Source organism: Delphinus delphis, chromosome 17 (genome assembly GCF_949987515.2).
Source record: "Delphinus delphis chromosome 17, mDelDel1.2, whole genome shotgun sequence".
NCBI classification, from domain to species: Eukaryota; Metazoa; Chordata; class Mammalia; order Artiodactyla; family Delphinidae; genus Delphinus; species Delphinus delphis.
Window position 1 is genome coordinate 35,332,220 of NC_082699.1, and position 26,529 is coordinate 35,358,748.

A 26,529-nucleotide genomic window follows, 5' to 3' on the forward strand; every position below is an offset into this window, starting at 1 on the left:
GTAGTATTTTGATAGGGATTGCAATGAAACTGTAGATTGCTTTGGGTAGTAGAGTCATTTTCACAATGTTGATATTTCCAATCCAAGAACATGGTATATCTCTCCATCTATTTGTATCATCTTTAATTTCTTTCATCAGTGTCTTATAATTTTCTGCATACAGGTCTTTTGTCTCCTTAGGTAGGTTTATTCCTAGATATATTATTCTTTTTGTTGCAATGGTAAATGGGAGTGTTTTCTTAACTTCACATTCAGATTTTTCTTCATTAGCGTATAGCAATTCAAGAGATTTCTGTGCATTAATTTTGTATCCTGCTACTTTACAAATTCATTGATTAGCTCTAATAGTTTTCTGGCAGCATGTTTAGGATTCTCAGTGTATACTATCATCTGCAAACAGTGACAGCTTTAACTCTTCGTTTCCAATTTGGATTCCTTTTATTTCTTATTCTTCTCTAATTGATGTGGCTAAAACTTCCAAAACTATGTTGAATAAAAGTGGTGAGAGTGGGCAACCTTGTCTTGTTCCTGATCTTAGTGGAAATGGTTTCAATTTTTCACCATTGAGGACGATGTTGGCTGTGGGTTTGTCATGTATGGCCTTTATTATGTTGAGGAAAGTTCCCTCTATGCCTACTTTCTGCAGGGTTTTTATCATAAATTGGTGTTGAATTTTGTCGAATGCTTTCTCTGCATGTATTGAAATGATCATACGTTTTTTCCCCTTCAATTTGTTAATATGGTGTACCACATTGATTGATTTGCATATATTGAAGAATCCTTGCATTCCTGGGATAAATCACACTTGATCATAGTGTATGTTCCTTTTAATGTGCTGTTGGATTCTGTTTGCTAGTATTTTGTTGAGGATTTTTGCATCTAGGTTCATCAGTGATATTGACATGTAGTTTTCTTTCCTTGTGACATCTTTGTCTAGTTTTGGTATCAGGGTGATGGTGGCCTCATAGAATGAATTTGGGAGTGTTCCTCCCTCTGCAATATTTTGCAAGATTTTGAAAAGGATAGATGTTAGCTCTTCTGTAAATGTTTGATAGAATTTGCCTGTGAAGCCATCTGGTCCTGGGCTTTTGTTGCTTGGAGGATTATTAATCACAGTTTCAATTTCACTGCTTGTGACTGGTCTGTTCATATTTTCTAGTTCTTCCTGGTTCAGTCTCGACTGGTTGTGCATTTCTAAGAATTTGTCCATTTATTCCAGGTTGTCGATTTTATTGGCATACAGTTGCTTGTAGTAATCTCTCATCATCCTTTGTATTTCTGCAGTGTCAGTTGTTACTTCTCCTTTTTCATTTTTAATTCTATTGATTTGAGTCTTCTCCCTTTTTTTCTTGATAAGTCTGGCTAATGGTTTATCAATTTTGTTTATGTTCTCAAAGAACCAGCTTTTAGTTTTATTGATCTTTGCTATCATTTCCTTCATTTATTTTTCATTTATTTCTTATCTGGTCTTTATGATTTATTTCTTTCTCTTAACTTTGGGTTTTTTTTGTTCTTCTTTCTCTAATTGCTTTAGGTGCAAGGTTAGGTTGTTTATTCGAGATGTTTCCTGTTTCTTAAGGTAGGATTGTATTGCTATAAACTTCCCTCTTAGAACTGCTTTTGCTGCATCCCATAGGTTTTGGGTCATTATGTTTTCATTGTCATTTGTTTCTAGGTACTTTTTGATTTCCCCTTTGATTTCTTCAGTGATCTCTTGGTTATTAAGTAGTGTGTTATTCAGCCTCCATGTGTTTGTATTTCTTACAGTTTTTTTCCTGTAGTTGATATCTAGTCTCATAGCATTGTGGTCAGAAAAGATACTTGATATGATTTCAATTTTCTTAAATTTACCAATGCTTGATTTGTGACCCAAGATATGATCTATCCTGGAGTATGTTCCATGAGCACTTGAGAAGAATGTGTATTCTGGGTTTTTTTTTGGATGGAATGTCCTATAAATATCAATTAGGTCCATTTTGTTTAATGTGTCATTTAAAGCTTGTGTTTCCTTACTTATTTTCATTTTGGATGATATGCCCATTGGTGAAAGTGGGGTGTTAAAGTCCCCTACTATGATTGTGTTGCTGTCAATTTCCCTTTTTATGGCTGTTAGTATTTGCCTTATGTATTGAGGTGCTCCTATGTTGGCTGCATAACTAGTTACAATTGTTATATCTTCTTCTTGGATTGTTCCCTTGATCATTATGTAGTGTCCTTCTTTGTCTCTTGTAATAGTCTTTGTTTTAATGTGTATTTTGTCTGATATGAGCATTGCTACTCCAGTTTTCTTTTGATTTCCATTTGTACGGAATATCTTTTTCCATGCTCTCACTTTCAGTCTGTTTGTGTCCCTAGGTCTGAAGTGGGTCTCCTGTTGACAGCATATATATGGGTCTTGTTTTAGTGTCCATTCAGCCTATCTATGTCTTTTGGTTGGAGCATTTAATCCATTTAAATTTAAGAAAATTATCGATATGTATGTTCCTATTACCATTTTCTTAATTGTTTTGGGTTTATTATTGTAGGTCTTTTCCTTTTCTTGTGTTTCCTGTGTAGAGAAGTTCCTTTAGCATTTGTTCTAAAGCTGATTTGGTGGCGCTGAATTCTCTTAGCTTTTGCTTGTCTGTAAAGGTTTTTTGTTTTGTTTTGTTTTTCTTTTTGCGGTATGCGAGCCTCTCACTTCTGTGGCCTCTCCCACTGCAGAGCACAGGCTCTGGTAGTGCAGGCCCAGCAGCCATGGCCCACGGGCCCAGCCACTCCACGGCATGTGGGACCCTCCCAGACCGGGACACGAACCCGTGTCCCCTGTATCGGCAGGCAGACTCTCAACCACTGCACCACCACGGAAGCCCCTGTCTGTAAAGGTTTTAAGTTCTTCATCAAATCTGAATGAGATCCTTGCTGGTACAGTAATCTTGGTTGTAGATTTTTCTCTTTCCACTTTAAATATATCCTGTCACTCCCTTCTGGCTTGCAGAGTTTCTTCTGAAAGATCAGCTGTTAACCTTATGGGGATTCCCTTATGTGTTATTTGTTGTTTTTTCCATTGCTGCTTTTAATATTTTTCCTTTGTATTTAACTTTTGATAGTTTGATTAATATGTGTCTTGGCGTGTTTCTCCTTGGATTTATCCTGTATGGGACTCTCTGTGCTTCCTGGACTTGGTTAACTATTTCTTTTCCCATATTAGGGTAGTTTTCAACTATAATCTTTTCAAATATTTTCTCAGTCCCTTTCTTTTTCTCTTCTTCTTCTGGGACACCAATAATTTGAATGTTGGGGCATTTAATGTTGTCCCACAGGTCTCCGAGACTGTCCTCAATTCTTTTCCTTGTTTTTTTCTTTATTCTGCTTTGCAGTAGTTATTTCCACTATTTTTTCTTCCATGTCACTTATCCGTTCTTCTGCCACAGTTATTCTGCTATTGATCCCTTCTAGAGAATTTTTAATTTCATTTATTGTGTTGTTCATCATTTTTTTTTTTTTTTTTTGGTCTTTAGTTCTTCTAGGTCCTTGGTAAATGTTTCTTGTATTTTCTCCATTCTATTTCCAAGATTTTGGATCTTATTTACTATCATTATTCTGAATTCTGTTTCAGGTAGACTGCCTATTTCCTCTTCATTTGTTAGGTCTGATGGGTTGTTGCCTTACTCCTTCATGTGCTGTGTGTTTCTCTGTCTTCTAATTTTGCTTAACTTACTGTGTTTGGGGTCTCCTTTTTGCAGGTTGCAGGTTCATAGTTCCCATTGTTTTTGTTGTCTGTCCCCAGTGGCTAAGGTTGTTTCAGTGGGTTGTGTAGGCTTCCTGGGGGAGGGGACTAGTGCCTGTGTTCTGGCGGATGAGGCTGGGTCTTGTCTTTCTGGTGGGCAGGTTCATACCTGGTGGTGTGTTTTGGGGTGTCTGTGGCCTTATTATGATTTTAGGCAGCCTCTGTGCAAATGGATGTGGTTTTGTTCCTGTCTTGCTAGTTGTTTGGTCTATGTTGTCCAGCACTGTAGCTTGCTGGTCATTGAGTGGAGCTGGGTCTTGGCACTGAGATGGAGATCTCTTCTGGGAGATTTTCACTGTTTGATATTACGTGGAGCTGGGAGGTCTCTTGTGGAGCAGTGTCCTGAACTTGGCTCTCCCACCCCAGTGGCATAGCCCTGATGCCTGGCTGGAGCACCACGAGCCTTTTCTCCACATGGCTCAGAATAAAAGTGAGGAAAGAAAGAAAGAAAGAAAGAAAGAGGGAGAGAGAGAGAAAGAAAGAAAGAAAGAAAGAAAGAAAGAAAGAAAGAAAGAAAGAAAGAAAGAAAGAAAGAAAGAAAGAAAGAAAGAAAGGAAGAAAGGAAGGAAGGACGGAAGGAAGGAAGGAAAAGAAAGGAAGGAAGGAAGGAAGGAAGGAAGGAAGAAGAAAGAACAAGATAAAAAATAAAATAATATAAAACTATTAAAATAAAAAATAATTATTAAGACAAAAAAAGTTTTAATTAAAAAAAAAAGGGACAGACAGAACCCTAGGACAAATGGTAAAAACAAAGCTATACAGACAAAATCACACACAGAAGCATACACATACACACTCACAAAAAGAGAAAAAGGGAAAAATATATATATATCATTGCTCCCAAGGTCCACCTCCTCAATTTGGGATGATTCATTGTCTATTCAGGTATTCCACAGATGCAGGGTACATCCAGTTCCTTGTGGAGATTTAATCCACTGCTCCTGAGGCTGCTGGGAGAGATTTCCCTTTCTTTTCTGTGTTTGCACAGCTCCTGGGGTTCAGCTTTGGATTTGGACCCGCCTCTGCATGTAGGTCACCTGAGGGCGTCTGTTCTTCACTCAGACAGTACAGGGTTAAAGTAGCAGCTGATTCGGGGCCTCTGGCCTGCTCAGGCCGGGGGGGAGGGAGGGGTACGGATGCAGGGCAAGCTGCAGTGACAGAAACCAGCATGACATTGCACCAGCCTGAGGCGCACCATACACACTACCAGGGAAGTTGTCCCTGGATCATGGGACCCTGGCAGTGGCAGGCCGCACAGGCTCCCAGGAGGGGAGGTGTGGATAGTGACCTGTGCTTCCACACAGGCTTCTTGGTGGCTGCAGCAGCAGGCTTAGCATCTCATGCCCATCTCTGGTGTCCGTGGTGATAGCCGCGGCTTGTGCCCGTCTCTGGAGCTCATTTAAGCATCTCTCTTAATCCCCTTTCCTCGTGCACCAGGAAATAAAGAGGCAAGAAAACGTCTCTTGCTTCTTCGGTACCTCTAGACTTTTTCCCAGACTCCCTCCCAGCTAGCTGTGGCGCACTAGCACCCTTCAGGCTGTGTTCACCCAGCCAACCCCAGGCCTCTCCCTGGGATCCGACCGAATCCCAAGCCTCAGCTCCCAGTCCCCAACCGTCCCGGTGGGTGAGCAGACAAGCCTCTCATGCTGGTGAGTGCAGGTCTGCACCGATCCTCTGAGTGGGAATCTCTCCACTCTGCCCTCCACACCCCTGTTGCTGCACTTTCCACCATGGCTCTGAAGTTCCCCCCTCTGCCACCCACAGTCTCCACCCAAGAAAGGGCTTCCTAGTGGGTGGAAAACTTTCCTCCTTCACAGCTCCCTCCCACTGGTGCAGGTCCCCTCCTTCTTCTGTTGTCTTTTTTTTTTCTTTTGCCCTACCCAGGTACGTGGGCAGTTTCTTGGCTTTTAGGAGGTCTGAGGTTTTCTGCCAGCGTTCAGTAGGTGTTCTGTAGGAGTTGTTCCACATGTAGATGTATTTCTGATGTATCTGTGGGGAGGAAGGTGATCTCTGTGTCTTACTCTTCCGCCATCTTGAAGCTCTCTCTATTATTACTACTTTTAAATTTTGTTATTTTAATAACCTTATTTATTTTGTTATCTTAATTTTTTTTCTCTCTCTATTTTTCCTGCGTTTTCTTCTGAGCTGTGTGGCTAACAGTGTCCTGATGATCTGGCCTGATGTCAGGCCTGAGTTTCTGAGCGGGGAGAGTTGAGTTCAGGACATGGGACCACCAGAGACCTCCTGGCCCCATGTGATATCAATCAGTGAGAGCTCTCCCAGAGATCTCCATCTCAACACTAAGCCCCAGCTCCACCCAACCACCAGCAAGCCCCAGTACTGGACTCCTAATGCCAAACAACTAGCAAGATAGGAAAACAACCCCACCCATTCACAGAGAGGTATCCTAAAATCATACTAAGTTCACAGACACCCAAAACACAACAGCAGACATGGTCCTTCCACCAGAAAGACAAGATCCAGCCCCACCCACCAGAACACAGGCACCAGTGCCCTCCACCAGGAACTCTACACAAACCACTGAATCAACCTTTCCCACTGGGTCAGACACCAAAAACAGCTGGAACTACAAACCTGCAGGCTTTGAAAAGGAGACCCCCAAACACAGTAAGTTAAACAAAATGGGAAGACAGAGAAATATGCATCAGATGAAGAAGCAAGGTAAAAACCCACCAGACCAAATAAATGAGGAGGAAATAGTCAGTCTACCTGAAAAAGAATTCAGAGTAAGTATAGAGAAGAAGATCCAAAATCTTGGAAATAGAATGGAGAAAATACAAGAAACTTTTAACAAGGCCTAGAAGAACTAAAGAGCAAACAAACAATGATGAACAACAAAGTAAATGAAATTTAAAATTCTCTAGAAGGAATTAATAGCAGAATAAATAGGCAGAAGAACAGATAATGACCTGGAGGATAAAATAGTGGAAATAAATACTGCAGAGCAGAATATAGGAAAAAGAATGAAAAGAATTGTGGACAGTCTCAGAGACGTCTGGGACAACATTAAATGCACCAATATTCAAATTATAGGGTTCCCAGAGAAGAAGAGAAAAAGAAAGGGACTGAGAAAATATTTGAATAAATTATAGTTAACAACTTCCCTAACATGGGAGATGAAATAGTCAATCAATTCCAGGAAATGCAGAGAGTCCCCTATGGGATAAATTCATGGAGAAACATGCCAAGACACATCTTAATTAAACTATCAAAAATTAAATTCAAAGAAAAAATGTAAAAGCAGCAAGGGAAAAGCAACAAATAACATACAAGGGAATCCCCATAAGGTTAACGGCTGATCTTTCAGCAAAAACTCTGCAAGCCAGAAGAGGGTGGAAGGACATATTTAAAATGATGAAAGGGAAAAATCTACAACCAAGATTACTGTACCAGCAAGGATGTCATTCACATTCAAGAGAGAAATTAAAACCTTTACAGACAAGCAAAAGTTAAGAGAATTCAGCACCACCAAACCAGCTTTTCAACAAATGCTAAAGGAACTTCTCTAGACAGGAAACACAAGAGAAGGAAAAGACCTACAGAAACAAACCCAAAACAATTAAGAAATTGGTAATAGGAACATACATATAGATAATTACCTTAAATGTAAATGGATCAAATGCTCCAGCCGAAAGACATAGACTGGCTGAATGGATACAAAAACAAGACCTATATATATGCTGTCTACAAGAGACCCACTTCAAACCTAGTGGTTCATACAAACTGAAAGTGAGGAGATGGAAAAAGGTATTCCATGCAATGGAAATCAAAAGAAATCTGGAGTAGCAATTCTCATATCAGACAAAATAGACTTTAAAATAAAGACCATTACAGGAGACAAAGGACACTTCATAATATCAAGGGATCATTCCAAGCAGAAGATACAATAATTGTAAATATTTATGCACCCAACATAGGAGCGCCTCAATACATAAGGCTAATGCTAACAGCCATAAAAGGGGAAATCGACAGTAACACAATCATAGTAGGAGACTTTAACACCCCACTTTCACCAATGCAAAGACCATCCAAAATGAAAATAAATAAGGAAACACAAGCTTTAAATGAAACATTAAAAACGATGGAGTTAATTGATATTTATGGGACATTCCATCCAAAAACAACATAATACACTTTTTTCTCAGTAGCTCATGGATCATTCTTTAGGACAGATCATATCTTGGGTCACAAATCAAGCCTTGGTAAATTTAAGAAAACTGAAATCGTATCAAGTACCTTTTTTGACCACAACGCTATGAGACTAGATATCAATTATAGGGAAAAAAAACTATAAAAAGTATGAAAACATGGAGGTTAAACAATATGCTACTAAATAACCAAGAAATCTCTGAAGAAATCAGAAAGGAAATCAAAAAACATCTAGAAACAAATCACAATGGAAACACAATGACCCAAAACCTATCGGATGCAACAAGAGGGAAGTTTATAGCAATACAATCCTACCTCAAGAAACAAGAAAAATCTCAAATAAAAAACATAACCTTACACCTAAAGCAATTAGAGAAAGAAGCACACACACACACACAAAAAAAACCCCAAAGTTATCAGAAGGAAAGTAATCATAAAATCAGATCAGAAATAAATGAAAAAGAAATGAAGAAAACAATAGCAAAGATCAATAAAACTAAAATCTGGTTCTTTGAGAAGAAAAACTAAATTGATAAACCATTAGCCAGGCTCATTAAGAAAAAAAAGAGAGAAGAATAAAATTAACAGAATTAGAAATGAAAAAGGAGAAGTAACAACTGACACTGCAGAAATACAAAGGATCATGAGAGATTACTACAGGCGACTATATGGCAATAAAATGGACAACCTGGAAGAAATAGACAAATTCTTAGAAAAGCACAACCTTCCGTGACTGAACCAGGAAGAATTAGAAAATATAAACAGACCAATCACAAGCACTGAAATTGAAACTGTGATTAAAAAATCTTCCAACAAACAAAAGCCCAGGACCAGATGGCTTCACAGGCGAATTCTATCAAACATTTAGAGAAGAGCTAACATCTATGCTTCTCAAACTCTTCCAAAATATAGCAAAGGGAGGAACACTCCCAAACTCATTCTATGAGGCCACCATCACCCTGATACCAAAACCAGACAAAGATATCATACAAAACAAACTACAGGTCAATATCACTGATGAACATAGATGCAAAAATCCTCAACAAAATACTAGTAAACAGAATCCAACAGCACACTAAAAGATCATACACCCTGATCAAGTGGGGTTTATCCCAGGAATGCAGGGATTCTTCAATATACACAAATCTATCAATGTGATACACCATATTAACAAATTTAAGAATAAAAACAATATGATAATCTCAATAAATGCAGAAAAACTATCAACAAAATTCAACACCAATTTATGATAAAAACCCTCCATAAAGTGGGCATAGAGGGAACTTACCTCAACATAATGAAGGCCATATATGACAAACCCACAGCCAACATAATTCTCAATGGTGAAAAACTGAAACCATTTCCACTAAGATCAGGAACAAGCCAAGGTAGCCCACTCTCATAGCTATTATGCAACATAGTTTTGGAAGTTTTAGTCACAGCAATCAGAGACAAAAAGAAATAAAAGGAATCCAAATTGGAAAAGAAGAAGTAAAACTGTTACTGCAGATGACATGATACTATACATAGAGAATCCCAAAGATGCTAGCAGAAAGCTACTAGAGCTAAACAATGAATTTGGTAAAGTAGCAGGATACAAAATTAATGCACAGAAATCTCTTGCTTTCCTATACACTAATGATGAAAAATCTGAAAGAGAAATTAAGGAAACACTCCCATTTACCATTGCAACAAAAAGAACAAAATACCTAGGAATAAACCTACCTGAGGAGGCAGAAGACCTGTATGCAGAAAACTTACAGTTTATAGACACTGATGAAAGAAATTAAAGATGATACAAACAGATGGAGAGATATACCATGTTCTTGGATTGGAAGAATCAACATTGTGAAAGTGACTATACTACCCAAAGCAGTCTACAGATTCAGTGCAATCCCTATCAAAATACCAATGGCATTTTTCAAAGAACTAGAAAAAAAAATTTCACAATTTGTATGGAAACACAAAAGACCCCAAGTACCCAAAGCAATCTTGAGAAAAAGAAACAGAGCTGGAGGAATCAGGCTCCCTGACTTCAGACTATACTGCAAAGCTCCAGTAATCAAGACAGTATGGTAGTGGCACAAAAACAGAAATATAGATCAATGGAACATGATAGAAAGCCCAAAGATAAACTCATGCACATATGGTCACCTTATCTTTGATAAAGGAGGCAAGAATATACAATGGAGAAAGATAGCCTCTTCAATAAGTGGCGCTGGGAAAACTGGAGAGCTACATGTTAAAGAATACAATTAGAACACTTCCTAACACCAGACACAAAAATAAACTCAAAATGGATTAAAGACCTAAATGTAAGACCAGACACTATAAAACTCTTAGAGGAGAACATCAGCAGAACACTCTGTGACATAAATCACAGCAACATCCTTTTTGACCCACCTCCTAGAGAAATGGACAAAAATAAACAAATGGGACCTAATGAAACTTAAAAGCCCAGCAAAGGAAACCATAAACAAGATGAAAAGACAGCCCTCAGAATGGGAGAAGATATTTGCAAATGAAAAAACTGACAAAGGATTAATCTCCAAATATACAATCAGTTCCTGCAGCTCAGTATCAAAAAAACAAATAATCCAATTCAAAAATGGGCAGAAGACCTAAATAGACGTTTCTCCAAAGAAGACATACTGATTGCCAACAAACAAATGAAAGGATGCTCAACATCACTAATCATTAGGGAATCCAAATCAAAACTACAGTGAGGGGGCTTCCCTGGTGGTGCAGTGGTTGAGTTCGCCTGCCGAAGCAGGGGACACGGGTTCTTGCCCCGGTCTGGGAAGATCCCACATACCGTGGAGTGGCTAGGCCTGTGAGCCATGGACGCTAAGCCTGCGCGTCCGGAGCCTGTGCACCGCAACGGGAGAGGCCATAACAGTGAGAGGTCCACGTACTGCAAAAAAAAAAAAAAAAAAAACACCACAGTGAAGTACCACCCAACACTGGTCAGAATGGCCATCATAAAACATCTACAAACAATAAATCCTGCAGAGGGTGTGGAGAAAAGGGAACCCTCTCTCACTGTTGGTGGGCTAATGTAAATTGATACAGCCACTATGGAATACAGTATGGAGGTTCCTTCAAAAACTAAAAGTAGAACTACCATATGACCCAGCAATCCCACTACTGGGCATATACCCTGAGAAAACCATAATTCAAAGAGAGTCATGTATCAGAATGTTCACTGCAGGACTATTTGCAATAACCACGACATGGAAGCAACCTAAGTGTTCATTGACAGATGTGGCACATATATACAATGGCATATTACTCAGCCATAAAAAGAAACGAAATTGAGTTATTAGTACTGAGGTGGACGGACCTAGAGTCTGTCATACAGAGTGAAGTAAGTCAGAAAGAGAAAAAAAATATGCTAACACATATATATGGAATCTGAAAAAAAAAAAAGTTCTGATGAACCCAGGGGCAGGACTTGAATAAAGATGTAGACATAGAGGGCGGACTTGAGGACATGGTGAAGGGGAATGGGAAGCTGGAACGAAGTGAGAGAGTAGCATTGACATATATACACTACCAAATGTAAAATAGATAGCTAGAGGGAAGCAGCTGCATTGCATAGGGAGATCAGCACATTGCTTTGTGACCACCTAGAGAGGTGGGATAGGGATGGTGGGAGTGAGACGCAAGAGGGAAGTGTTATGGGGATATAAGGTTATGTATAGCTGATTCGCTCTTTTATACAGCAGAAACTAACACAACATTGTGAAGCAATTATACTCCAGTAAAGATGTTAACAAAAAAGTCAATATAATTTTAAACAAAGTTTTATCACTTTCTGATGCTTTTCAAAAACTGTTAACTTTTCTTGAGCACATTATTTTTGTATATATACACTAGAATCCCTTTTCATACAATAGGAGTTTACAAATCTAATATCTTTTTTTTCCTTCTGTATCCTCATTAAACCTATGAATAATATTTTGTGAGTAAATTAATTCTGCCATGCACTTTAATGTGTTTTGTGGACTATTGCCAACTAATATGTCTGAGACTTTCAAAACATAGTCTTGCTTTGCAGTAGCTGTTAAGAGACTCCAACAAGAACACACAAGGAAGGCTCTGATGTTTCTGAAGAATGCTTGGAACACAGTTGTAAATGTACTAAATAGAGACAGAATAACATAAAACAAATTGGTTGTGTTTAAAACATTTCTTTGTCTCCAGTTATTTAAAAAGCTGATATTTCTTGAAATAAAAAGATCCAAGAAATCAGAAATCCAAAGATCCAAGAAATCAGTGTAATTACATTACACTCAACTGTAATGTAACGTCACTGGCAAATACTATTCAGTAAACCTGGATTAACCTTTCATAATTAGCACTTCTCAGCCCAAGAAATCCCTAATATTCCACCCTAATCCATTGTAACAAAATCCCTCTAAGGTAAGTCATAAAAGCAACACTAACCCCTTCTAAAGCAGAGAAACAAAAATGTAGCACTATTTTCTACCGTGAAAGAAAGTTCTGGGCTGGCCATTTACATTATAGGATCTCAGATTTCAGTAAGGATTAAAGGCTGTATATTTTAAACAAGAGACATATAGAAATATCATGAAGATATTAGGACCCCTTCCCTACTTCTCCCATACTCCATATACCACATCTTAACCTAGCCAGCATAGAAAAATATAAGGATTTTCTTTGGACCTCAGAAAGTCTACCTTAAATTACCCAAGATTCAAAAAGCTCCACTTGTCACAGTAGTCATAAAATGCAGGCAGATTATCTGGGCCCCTTTATAAGTTTATTTCTTTGTGTACATATCTGAGGAAAAGTGGGGAAAGAAGTGCCTTGTTTGGATTGCAAAGTAAATTTAATTTTTCCAAATCATATTCACATCCATGTATATAAGTAAATGAACCATTTAGCTATTGCTATATAGCAAACCACCCAAAAGTGAATGGCTTAAACCACAGTTCTGCATGTAGGCAATTTAGGGCGAGATCATCTTGGTGGTCTCAGCTGGCTCCCTTTTGGCGTCTGTAATCAGCTGCATGCCAGCTTTACTGATCTTAGCTGGGCTTTCTCATATGTCTAGGTCCTCAGCTAGGATGAATCCACTGACTCAGCTTTGTTCTATGTGGTTTTAATCCTCCAGCATAGGGGTTGGCAAAACTACAGCTCACTGCCTGTCTTTATATATAAGGTTTCACTGGAATAGAGCCATACCCATTTGTTTATTTATTGCCTATGTTTGCTTTCACAATAAAACAGGGGAGTTGAGTAGTTGTGACAGGAACCATATGGCCTTCAAAGGCTAAAACCTTTACTATCTGGCCCTTTACATAAAATGTTTGCTTGGGGCTTCCCTGGTGGCACAGTGGTTGAGAGTCCGCCTGCCGATGCAGGGGACACGGGTTCGTGCCCCGTTCCGGAAGGATCCCACATGCCGCGGAGCCGCTGAGCCTGCGCATCCGGAGCCTGTGCTCCGCAACGGGAGAGGCCACAACAGTGAGAGGCCCACGTACCGCAAAAAAAAAAAAAAAAAAAAAAAAAGTTTGCTGACCCCTGCTCTAGCAGGGCTCATTTACATGGCAATGTCAGGGATCCAAGCAAAAGAGTGGAAACTCACAAGGTCTCTTGGGGCCTAAATTTGAAACCACCACAGCGTCACTTCTGCCATGTTCTGTTGGCCAAAGCAAGTTAGAAGTCCAGCCCAGATCCAAGAAAAGGGGAAATAGAATCCATGTCTAGATGGAGAAGTAAAAAGTCACATTTCAAAGGGCATGGGTTCAGGGAGCAGTGAAGGACTCTGGTCATATTTACAACCTGCCTCACTAGATCACATAACAATTGCCTTCAGACTAAAAGAATTGTGATGGAATAGGTGGATATATTTATAATATTTCATCAGGAAAGCCCATAAGAATCATGTGAGTCACTGTTCATCAAATACCTGACCTGTAGATTTTTGTCAAAAGGATGTATCCATAATTATTTTGGTAGAGATTATCTTTAGCACAAAGTGAGAGAGTGGCATGGACATATATACGCTACCAAACGTAAAATAGATAGCTAGTGGGAAGCAGCCACATAGCACATGGAGATCAGCTCGGTGCTTTGTGACCACCTAGAGGGGTGGGATAGGGAGGGTGGGAGGGAGGGAGACGTAAGAGGGAAGAGATATGGGAACATATGTATAACTGATTCACTTTGTTATAAAGCAGAAACTAACACACCACTGTAAAGCAATTATACTCCAATAAAGATGTTACAGAAAACAAAAACAAACAAACAAAAAAAAAACCTAGGCCCTGGGAGAGTCAGATAGGAGGCTGATTGTTCATTATACAACCTTAGGAGATAGTTATTGACTTTGATTCCTGATCCTGAAGGGAAATAAAATAAAGCTCAATTAAAATTACTGAACTCATTTAGGTGACTAGGTTATGAAAACAAATAGACCCAAGATGTAGGATGATTCCAATGCAATAAAAGTTTTCCTAGTAAATAGTCCACACAATGATTCAGGGACACAGACTTCTCTCACCTATGGGCCTGCCAGTCCTAAGGCAGGTCTTCATCTTACTAGCAGAAAAGAAAAAGAGAAGGTGGAGGAGGCTCACATCTTTCCTGAAAGTCTTGGCTCAAAAGTAGTACACAGCACTCCTGCTCATATTCTGTTGGTGAGAACTCATCAGTTGGCTACACCTAACTGCAAGGGATAATGGAATTTGTAAGTCTAACTCTATATCTAGAAAGAAGAAAGAAATGGATTTTGATGAACAGTTTGGAGTCTGTGCCATAGTCTACCTTCTGGTCATCAGATGTTCATTTGCATCTTTCTTTTCACATTTATAGAACACATTACCTTCACAAGGGAGACCGCCCAAAGTCTCCTCCAGTTACTGCTTCTAGCTCAAATCCAGGATCCCTGGATGATGTTTAGTCTTATCTGTAAGGTCAGGATGTAGCCCTTTAAGGTCTGAAATGCCCAACCCCTGCACACACACAGATAAAATATACAATGATAAAACTAGGCCAGGATAAATGCCATAAAACTGCCGCTCAGAAAACAGATGAATAGGAAATACACAACATTCACAGGTTAGTTGCAACGATGAGTTCATGCTGGGAAGGTATTTTAATGAAGGAAGTTCCACTATTAGACACCAGATCTCCATTCTGAGAGGAACCCTGTTTTCTGTTCTTCTTTAAGAGTTTCTTCTTGGTCCATTACCATCCATGACCACACCTGAGTCAGCCCATTGTGGAACATTACCTTTCTTGGGGGTTATGCAGTATTCACAGCGTGCTTCCAGCTCATATGAGTTTGGGGGCCCAAATATTATTTTAAGCCTTAAATAGTCAAAGGATTTTAACACAAGGATCAAAATTTATTTGGCAATACAGTTGGTCAAAATTTTAGTAGAATTCTGATCAATTTACATACAATAAGTTTCATGGGCCATACCTAAAATTACTTCTTAGACACAGTGTTCAAGACTTGTTTATTTCTTTGCTAAAACCTATGAAGACAAGAATTCTATCTTAATCCATCACTGTATACTAGAATCCAGCATTTACTAATTCCCTGTAGGAACACAAAGTAGGAACATTTGTTCAATATAAAACGTGCCTAACATAATACCTACAATATAATTAGTGTTCATCCAATGGTAGCTGTTAACATTAAGAGAGAAGCTCATTGGAATTGGAGATAGCAAACCAGGGGCTTAATTCTAGCTCTACTTCTACATAGCTGGGTAAGATCATGCAAGTTAGTTTCCTCATATTCTAAATCTTTCTCACATTATTGTTGTTGCTTTGCACTTTTATAATTCACCTCCAATCCTTGTTTTTTTTGCACTTTTATGATTCACTACCAACAATTGATGAGGAAAGGACTAATCTTGAGATCAAAATACCATGAGAAGCCCATAGGCATAGCTTTAGGAAAGTATTCAAACTACAGGTGCTATAAGGGTAATAGGATTTGTTACAAGAATCAGTTGTCATCCAACCCAGCATGATCCATTAAACACAGGCTTCATCTAATGCCATGAGATTTGAGTGGGGCCTATTATAGGTGGTTAATTGTTTGAGAACCCTGTGATGGTTTATGTAGCTTTGGAAATGCGTCAGTGAACACATATTTTTTGAAATTTGGTTGTTTGTAATGAAATTCATAATATGTCTAATATCACAAAATAGCCAAGGAGAAGCTGGAGCTGTGCACTGTGTACAATAAAACTTCTCTTTAAAATTTGGTAAGTGACTTTAGGTCAGTGATTCCAACCCTGGCTGCACATTAAAGTCATTTGGAGGGGTTTTTATGAATACCAGTGCGTGAACCTCACTCCAGAGATTCTGATATAAATGTAATTTTAAAACCTCCCCAGTGATTCTGATGGAGAACCACTGCTTTTAAAAGGGAAATATGTCATCATGAAGGACACCTTTTTTAGTGCCTGTTACTAGAGGCAAGAAAATATCCTGCCTATACTACAGCTTTTATACAGTGTTATTACTTGGACTAGTCATGGGCTTTTTAGTCATTTTTAGATGAAAAATTGTTTGTTTTGTGAGGAGGGATGGGATGAGCAGTAGGGGGTTGGCTTAGGGAGGCTCCATGATAGTCAACAAAGTAACACTTGCCCCTTCCTCTGCAGCACATCATGCTTGTGCAGCGTCAGATGTCTGTGAGAGAAGAGGACTTGGAAGAATTCCAGCTCGCTCTGAAACACTATGTGGAGAGCGCTTCCTCCCAAAGTGGTTGCTTGCGGTAAGTGCTCCTGTGCATGTGTCTTAGATGAAGGTGGGGTCTGGAGGACTGGTATTTGAGAATCTTCATCTAAAGTTATGCTGGTCATTCTAGCCCTCGGGGTGATACATTTTGCAGAGTTAAACAGGCTGTTTTCTCTTTTATCCTTGGACTCTGTGTGGATTTGAGCATTAGGAGCACCAAGGGAAGTCAAATAGACTGAAATTCCTCCTTTTGCATCCAGGCAGACTCACACTCTGATTTAAATCATCTCTGGTATATGAGGCCTCAACTCTAGTGCATCTAGCTCTGATTGCTACCTTGAGAGTGCGCCCTATGGCCTAATAACCACCATTTCAGCCATTCATTATGAAATTGCACCATCTCTGAAGTCTTGATGGCAGGACTTTGTCATTTAAAAAAAAAAAAAAGTTATTTCCATGGCCACTCCAGCTCAGGCTTCTGTTATCTCAGGCTACTAAAATATACTACCTATACCTCATCTTCAGTTTCTCTACTCCAAGTAGTCCGAGAAACAACTACTACAATTATAATTTCCCGGAAACAATTATCATAGAATTCTCTTATTCAGAAACCTGCAATAACTATCTAGTGAGTAGCTTATCAAATGCCAGAAGTTTATCCTGACCCTACAATTATACTACCAACAGACCCCAGAGATGCATAGCACTGCTACCATTTGTTCTCCCTCACCTGAACACTATGCCTCAACAGTGCCCAGCTGCATATTGCCTTTCCAGCATAATCTATTGTCTTACCACTGTGCCTTTGATCTGGCCACTCTCCTTCCCAGAAGTGTGCACCCAGCTTCAGGTCTCTGCCAGACCATGCTCTACCTTATGCCAAAGATCAAACTCACCTGCTCCTGGAAAACTGCCACAACCAAATCCACCCCTACCTTAGGAGCTTGTTTAAATTGTATTTCACAATACTCTTAGAACATTGGGAAAGCTTTTTAGCACACGTATGCATGCATGTATGTGCACATAGAAACACATACTTTATGTCTCTTTGGTGTTCCTCCCAGTAATTACTAGTTATATTTTATTCACACTCTGGCAGAATACTTCTGCAGCTAAGAAGTCTGGCTCTGGAATTAAACATGGGTTGTATTAACTTTGTGGGTTTGGGAAAGAGAAAAACAAATACCGTATGCTAACACATATATATGGAATCTAAAAAAAAAAAAAAGGTTCTGAAGAACGTAGGGGCAGGACAGGAATAAAGATGCAGACGTAGAGAATAGACTTGACACAGGGAAGGGGAAGGGGAAGTTGGGATGAAGTGAGAGAGTAGCATTGACATATATACACTACCAAATGTAAAATAGATAGCTAGTGGGATGCAGCCTCATAGCACAGGGAGATCAGCTCGGTGCTTGTGACCACCAGAGGGATGGGATAGGGAGGGTGGGAGGGAGATGCAAGAGGGAGGGGATATGGGGGTATTATGTATACATATAGCTGATTCACTTTGTTATATAGCAGCAACTAACACAACATTGTAAAGCAATTTTACTCCAACGAAGATGTTAAAAAAAAAATTACTGAAAAACCCAAGCAGAGCAATTGTGTGACCCATGTATAACACACACACACACACACACACACACACATTTTTTGATTACTCTTTTTGCATATTTTGTAATCATGAAGGCTTATTTAATCCCTGTGTTTGGCACGGGGAGGTACCAACTGAATATATATGATGCACACAGTGTATTCTCAAAACCATGCATGACTTTGGAAAGTTGAGAATAGTTTCTGCTTCCAAGGATCTAGGAAACCAGTTGGGAAAATAGGATACTCATTCATGAACAATTAAAGCCATGTTCTTGGCCTTAATTTCACAGCTGTTAAGTAGAATAAAATGATTTGTGAAGTCACTCTCAGCTACCAAATTCTAGAATTTGTATGTATTCTGAACTCCATGTCAAGGATGTAGGGAAGATGAATGTGGAACTGCATTGTAAGAATCAACCCTGGGAGTTGTACTATGGCCAAAGAAACATCCTTAAGAACTCATGGTACCCTGTGGCACATTGAACCATTAATTTATCAGCATTTTTATATAGACAAAATAAATGGGTGGCCGTAGTGTGGTGGAGAATTGTAGGAACTATCCCTCCTGTGTGCCCCTTACTCCAGTGATTAGGCTCTGTGAGTTAAGGTAGGCCACCTGGGGAACAGAGGAAGCCAAGATGAAGTGTGTCCTGTTCCTGATGAGCCAAGCTACCTTAGGTAAGATGTTTAACCCCAACCGTTCCTGAGCTACATCATTTTTCCCCATTTCACTGACATTTTCCAGCTCCTGGAATGTTCAAAGTGTCCTGGAGCTCAGGGCTGAAGCTCTAAGTGACCTTATCCAGAGACAGCTTAGCCAAAGAACTCTTGCTTTAGCCAGTGAGTTTTTAAGTGCCACAGGAAGTATGAATACATTGAGGAGGAAGACTGAGGGTGTTTAAGTTAGTACAGTCACAAAGCAAAAGCTCAGAGTTACATCATGTAATTTTAAGTTTGCAAATAATTGAAAGCTAATCATTCAAGCCCTAAGCCCTTTTAACAGAGATATTGCTGACTGAAGTTTCTAAAAATTTTATCATTAACCTTTTCTTGCTGTCTCAGTGTCATCACTGCATATGTATTGTTATCTGTATTGTACAGTCTCAAATATCAATGTCCTTAAATGTCATTGCTGTGTATTGGTCAGTTTTGCCCTTAATTGAAAGCACCCAGTCTGTAGAACAATTTTGATTAGCATTTTCACCCATAGTCCTTTGAGACACAATCTGAACTGGTCTTTCAACTCTTCCATCTGGCTCTTGACCAGATGGCCTACAGTCAGGAAGAAGGAGAAAGGAGCAACACCAACAAGCCATCCTCTCATGTCTGAACCTAAGGACAGAAAGTTTCCCAGAAGTCCTTGCTTCTCAGCATACTTCCCTTGGCATCTCATCGGCCCAACTCAAGTCACATGGCTATTCCTGGTTACAGCGGAGGTTAGAAAACAAATATTTAGCAGAAAGGAGATTGTGATGACTGTCTCAGCCCAGCACTGATTGGTACATTGGATATATTGCAAAATGAACAATGGCAGGGTTCGGTTAGACAGAGGGGAATAACAGTTGGGGAGGCAACAGACAGTATCTACCATATGATTCCCAGAGTGACTGTGAAGGTAAAATGACTTAATCCATGGGAAATGCTTAAACCAGGGCCTGGAACAGAGCAATACATGTTAGCAACCATCGCCATTGTTATTAGTATGTATAATAATGTAATAATTGTTATCATCATTATTATTGGCTTGCTGCTCCTCATTGTTTTCAAAGATTTGTCTTTTTCCCTCAGTTTCTCTTCTGTTCCTTTTAATTCTGTCATGTTTCTCAACTTTGATACCATTAAGGCTTAGCTTTCACTCACCTAAGTAAAGTGCTACTTTGTTTTTCACTATTGAGCTAACAGCTAACACACACACACACACACATATACACACATACAATATACCAATTACTGGGCAAAACATTCTACATATAATGCTTTATTTAGTACTCAGTACTATTATTACCACCACTTAACAGGTGAGGAAACAGGTTAAGTAATGGGCCCAAGGTGACAAAGCTCTAATACATGGTGGATGAAGGTAAGCCTGTATGGCTATACTTCAAACCACTACCTTATCACACTGTGTTATCTTCTTCAGTCCTTCAAAACTTGAGCATCAGGCTAAAATTTCGTGAATTTCTTGTGGCTAGTCTGGAAAATGGCAGGTTCAGATAGCAGGATAAGTGATTTTTATATGTAATAAGTAATACAAATGAATTAGTTTGTAGGAGGCAGTTCATAGCCATGGATTGAAATTTGACCATTACATTGTCAGATTACATTTGGGGATTACAGATCCTTTTAGACTATGATGAGAACTATGGATTCTCTTCCCAGGAAAAAGTAGATATGCACAGTAATTTTCAGCTCATTTCTGGGATTTCAAGGAACCCCCCCAAAAGCCCATCTATAAACTCCTGGGGTTAGAAAATCTCCAGTTTCACTTTCTGTTCAATTCCTTTGATTATGTTATAAACCTTTCCCGAGAAAATCTGAAATTGAACTAAGAACAATACTTGCTACATCATATCTTAACTGAAGCAAGCTTGATCAATAGCTCTGTGAAAAACACCAAACTACAAGCCAAATAAGTATTACAATTTCTGTGTAGTTACCACCATCTGCTGGCCACACTTAGGTAAATCCTAAATTTACACTGAGCTTGGCTATTTTACCGTATGTTTGCTCTTAAATCAATATTCTATTCTCCCAATTTTTCCCAATCTCTCAATTTATTGGGATTGAGATATACACACTACTATATATAAAATAGATAATAAGGATCTACTGTGTAGCACAGGGAAGTCTACTCAATACTCTGAAATGACCTATATGGGAAAAGAATCATAAGAGTGGATATATGTCTATGTATAACTGATTCACTTTGCTGTAAACCCAAAACTAACACAACATTGTAAATCAACTATACGCCAATAAAAATTATTTTAAAAAATTTAAAAAAGAGTAGTTTATACAAACTACTATGTATAAAATAGATAAGCAACAAGGATGTATTGTATACCACAGGGAATTATAACCATTAACTTGTAATAACATTTAATGGAGTATAATCTGCAAAACTACTGAATCATTATGCTGTATACCTGAAATATAATGTAAATCAACTATACTTCCATTTAAAAAAGCACCACACCGGGCTTCCCTGGTGATGCAGTGGTTGAGAGTCCGCCTGCCAATGCAGGGCACACGGGTTCGTGCCCCGGTCCGGGAAGATCCCACATGCCGCAGAGTGGCTGGGCCCGTGAGCCATGGCCGCTGAGCGTGAGCGTCCGGAGTGTGTGCTCCGCAACGGGAGAGGCCAAAACAGTGAGAGGCCCGCGTACCACCAAAAAAAAAAAAAAAAAAAAAAAAGCACCCCATCTGATTTGTTTTTTTAAATCCTTATTGTTTTTCTAACCTCTGATTTTGATTTATAATCTGAATATACTGTGAAACGTTAGGCTGAACAAGCTGGACTTGTGGAATTAATTTTTTAAAGGAATCTTTATATTTGTATCCTACTCTCCCTTAAATTTATGAATCTATCCCCTCTCCCTTTCTTTCTACCTTAATTTGGATCTTCATCATCTCTCACCTAAGCTAGTTTCACTACCTCTCTAACTTTTCTTCCTGCTTTGAACTGTTCTCCATAGGCTACCTCACACGGCCATCAGAAGGATCTTTTAAAACCCAGCTTCAACAATGAGACTCTCCCTGCTTTAAACCCTTTTGTGTCTCCTCATTGCTACCGGATTAAATCCAGTCTTCACCTCAAGTTGTCTTTTCACCCACCTCCTCTCTCTTCACTACTCCAAAACATATTATATAGGCTATTAGCCACTCTCAGGCTAGTCCAGAAGGCTGGAAGGAACAAATTTGTCTTCCCTAAATTGGAAAAGCAATTACAAAAAAAACTACAATTATGGCCAGAATATGGACTCAAACTTGATCTGGACAGCGAGAAAGTTGAGAGGTGTGAGTGTGTAAAAGAGAAAGGAGGAGGACCAACACTGGGCACTGGCAAAGTTGGAGTTAGTTGTGTAGCAGTGTGGTCCAGGTGACTTAGCTTACAGCAGGACCCCAAACAAAAACTGTCAATCCAGAGATAGAGGTAAGGGCAAGAGCTTTGGAGGCTGATTGGACTGATCCAAAGAGCAACAGCTGAGGGCAAGGAAGGTGGCATGCACTCACATTCTTCTGAACCCTGGCAAAACAGAACTCACAAAATCTTTTTGAATAGATATATGAAGGAAATTTTACAAAGTTATATTTGTGATTTCTGAAATATACTGAGACAGTATTCATGAAAACTAAAAACGTATATTAAACAAACAGACATGTTAATCAATTATTGACAAAACTTCAATTTTCATGCAGGAACCATAGGTGTTTCTTATACAAATGGATAAGATTAGAGGTGATTAGAAATATTAGTTTATTTCTTGTATTTAATTTCCTGTGGCTAATTACACCTTTCCTTTTCCATTTCAGTATTTCTATACAGAAGCTTTCAAATGAATCTCACTACACGATTTACGAGTTCTGGGAGAACAGTAGTGTGTGGAATAGGTAAGTTATGAGCAGGCCTTATTTTTTTTATTTTTTTGCCAGGGAGGTGGCAATATACATGATATAATTTTAGAACCTGTAGAAAAAACTCCATTCCCTTTACCTCACCTTAAAACCTGTCTTATTTGCTCATTTTCCTAAATCTCACTCTTTTTATGGATTTGAAATCACTTTCCTTTTGAAGCACAAAAACTTTTGATTATGATCACACTTTAAGAATTACCATTTTACTGATGCTTTCAGGTAAACAGATTTAGATGTGGGTCATGGGTGTCTAAGGTGTGCAGGGGTGGGAGACAAAGGATGCAGAAAAAGATGAAAATAATTTTACTTCCTAATTTTTCTTAAGCTCTGTGGTTCTTATTTTGCAATATAGCTATATATAATGGTTAAGATCATCATAGCTTAACAGCTTTTTGAAATGTCTTTACTTACTGCAAATAAAAGGGAAATTTAAGACATTGTTTGGAAAAGATTAAAAGCAAGTCAACTTCTCTTGTAATCATTCAGTTTTGTATATAATTATATTTGTTAACTATTCCTCGATAAAGTTAAAAGATAAATCAAGTTCTTTGAAATTAAAATAATTATTAATAAGTAACAAATATATAATTAGAAAAATGAGATGAAGGAAATTTTGCTATTCTGAGATTATATAAATAGTTCTAGTTGGCTTTAAGTGGCACAGAGAATATAGCTCTCCAATAAGTCCATATTTTGGGGTGTTAAATGATGGTAATGAAACAAATACCTGGAAATTTATTTGATACATATTTCACCTAAAATTTTTATTTTTGTGGCTATTTTAAACACTGTGCTATAATGCATAATGACATCAACAGAATTTCAGGCACAAAAGGGAGCTTTAAAGGCAACTTATTCAACTCTGTAGTTCCAGGCCTATACTTTTAGATGATTTTTCTTTCTTTTTATCCTCTAGAGATGGAAAATCTATAGTCCTTCTTCTTAGCTATCCTATTTTTTAAACATCCTGATGCCCAAGATAGTCTTCCTTCTGTTTAAACTTCTTGCTGCAATTACAGTTATCTCCTTTTGTTTTATCTTCTCTAGAGAATTAGTGCTCTCCTGTTTTAAAAAAAAATTCTGGTGATACTTGTTAAATTACTCCTTAGTCTTTTTTTAAGGGTATATAACCAAGAAAAGAAGTCCGTATTCAGGCACTTAATCTAAATCATCCGAAACCTTGCCACCTTGAGTGAATTTGAACTGTGCTACATTCTACTCAGGAAGATTGTAATAAATTGCACAGCCATAACCTATAATTATTTATACAGCCACCGTCAGATGAATTATAGCAAGACCTTCCAAAGAAGTAATGTGGATTTCTTGGAAACTCCAGAACTCACATCTACTATGCTAGTTCCTGGTAATTATCCTGGGTTCACAATTCTTCTATGTGCTTTTGTATTGCCTTTCTCTGTTTAAAAGACAGTATGTTCTAGCCCTTTCCCCTTCATCAACTGTACTCTATTTTTTTATCTATCTTAAAATTGGAGAGTGGGGGTAGGAAATAAGAGATCTATATATTTTTTCTATTGCCTTTAGTCCTTAGTTGACCCTATTTGTATTCCTGGCTGTATTAAACCTAATATTAGTCATTTGCTGGTCACCTTTTAACAATTTGAAGTACAAATCATGACATTTCAAAAAATTATTCAAATTCTTTACTATATTATAGTGTATTGAATAAATTTGAAATAGGTGACCATAGATTGGAGATTAGAATTATGTTAGAAATATCTTTATTATAATAATTGTTAAAATATTTTTTGTAATTGGAGAAAAAGGAGAAGGGAAAGAGAAATTTGAAATGAACTTGCCTGAGAAGTCTGGCCTAGCCAAACCTTATTTAAGATAATTGAGAACAAAAATTATTTGTTCATCTACCCATCCATTCAATTACCAATTAAACATACTTTTACTGAATGTTAATAAGTGCTAAGCACTGGGGATACTGGGGTTCCTAGCCTGTTTACTAGCACTGATTGAGCTCCAGTTATGAACAAGCATTGTGTTGGGAGCTATAGAGGGTACAAAGTAAAAATACAGTCCCTACCTATAAAATGCTTTCTGTCCAGTAGGAAAGACAAATGTTTGCAGAAAAATAACAAGCTCAGGACATACATAATAGTTACCTATTAGAGTCATAATGTGCTATGTGAATTTAGAGGAGTGGATTGCCTCTTTAACAGTTTTTAATGAGGAGATGATCCTTGAGCTGGACTTTAAAAAATTAGATTTGGACAAATAAAGATGGAGAAGAAGGGTACTTAGAGGTAAATTGTAGACATGAACAAATGCAAGAAATGTTAAATGTGCTGTGTTAATTGGTGCAAAGATATGATTAAAGCATAAGGCTTGTATATGGTACATGTGCAAAGAGAGGAGAGAGTAGGAAATGGGAGTTGAAAATATAATAAGGAATTTTAACTTTCTTCTTACAGTATTATGGAGCCATTAAAGGTTTTTGAGAGGGCTAGTGAATGCTCTAATCAGTAGTAACTGTGGCAGGAGGGAGAAAGGTGAATGTCATGAGAGGAGAGAAATTGGTCAGGCAGGGCAATAATCTAGACCAGGAAAAAAAATCATCTGAACCAAGACGATATCCATAGAGTTCCCTTGCAGATAGAATTTTCAGGAGTTAACCATAGCAAGATGATGGTTGAAGCCGGGCGTTGGTGAGAAAGTGTGTAGGTAAGAAGAAAATATCTAACAGAAGCCTGAGGAACTGCCTTTATTTAAAAGGTTGGGAGAGAAAAGCCTCCTCTCATTAAGGAGACTGAGGGGAACCAGAGATAGGAGAGTCACAGTTACAGAGTATCAAGGAAACCAAAAGAGGAGTAACATGCAAAGTACAGTGCTCCTCAGGGGGCCTATGTAGGAGAGCATGACTGAAGAGAATGGGACTGAAAATTGGATTTGACAAGAGAAGTTTTAATAAAATGGTAGGAATTTTAAAATTAGGGTAGATTTTGATGGATTGGCAATAAATGGAAAATGAAGAAGTCAATTCTGGAATTGAAGCTAGGTGAGGAGATGGGGAGATCAGGTGTGAATGCTTTCAAGTTGGCTGACTCTGACAGTCTCAGCCTGATTTTTTATATTTACTCTAGATCTTAAGGGCAGGTTTATGCACTATTAGTATCATTGGTACATGCATTCTATTACTCTTTCTCTCTCAGAGCATTTCCTAATTTAGAGAGAAAAACTGAGTACAGATAAAACTGGATCAATTCCTGTTCTCAGAATTCAGAGTGAATACAATTTAATGCCTTTTAATTGCTACCCTATTTTTCATGTGTGTGTGATTTTCACATCACATCTAATTTCTACAACCACTGGAATTTGATAGAAAAAAAAGTTAGGCTTGATTCTAACACAATTTTAAAAACCTACTTCAAACAAGATTTTTAACATCTATTGGGTCATCCTACTCTATTCTAAACTGAAAGTTCTATCACTGTTAACAGCTGACTTCCCTTGGGAACAAACAGCAGATATATCTCCCTGGACAAAAAGCTGAAATTAGCTTATAAATATTATTTATGATTTTAATGTCCATATGACTTATATTTGTAACAACTAGTTTTGTGCATTTTGTTTATGTAGTTTTGAAATGCTGCATATAT

At 38.3% G+C, this 26,529-nt stretch overlaps 1 protein-coding gene across 2 annotated transcripts in view; it reads left to right on the forward strand.

Moving 5' to 3' along the window:
• Positions 1-26,529, forward strand: part of NECAB1 (N-terminal EF-hand calcium binding protein 1) — a 279,183-nt gene that overhangs the window by 251,015 nt on the left and 1,639 nt on the right. For both annotated transcript variants that reach the window (XM_059994879.1, XM_059994880.1), the window contains 3 exons: positions 16,594-16,706; positions 22,802-22,879; positions 24,175-24,266. In XM_059994879.1, coding sequence (XP_059850862.1) covers positions 16,594-16,706; positions 22,802-22,879; positions 24,175-24,266 — 283 coding nt within the window. The remainder of the gene's footprint in view (positions 1-16,593; positions 16,707-22,801; positions 22,880-24,174; positions 24,267-26,529) is intronic.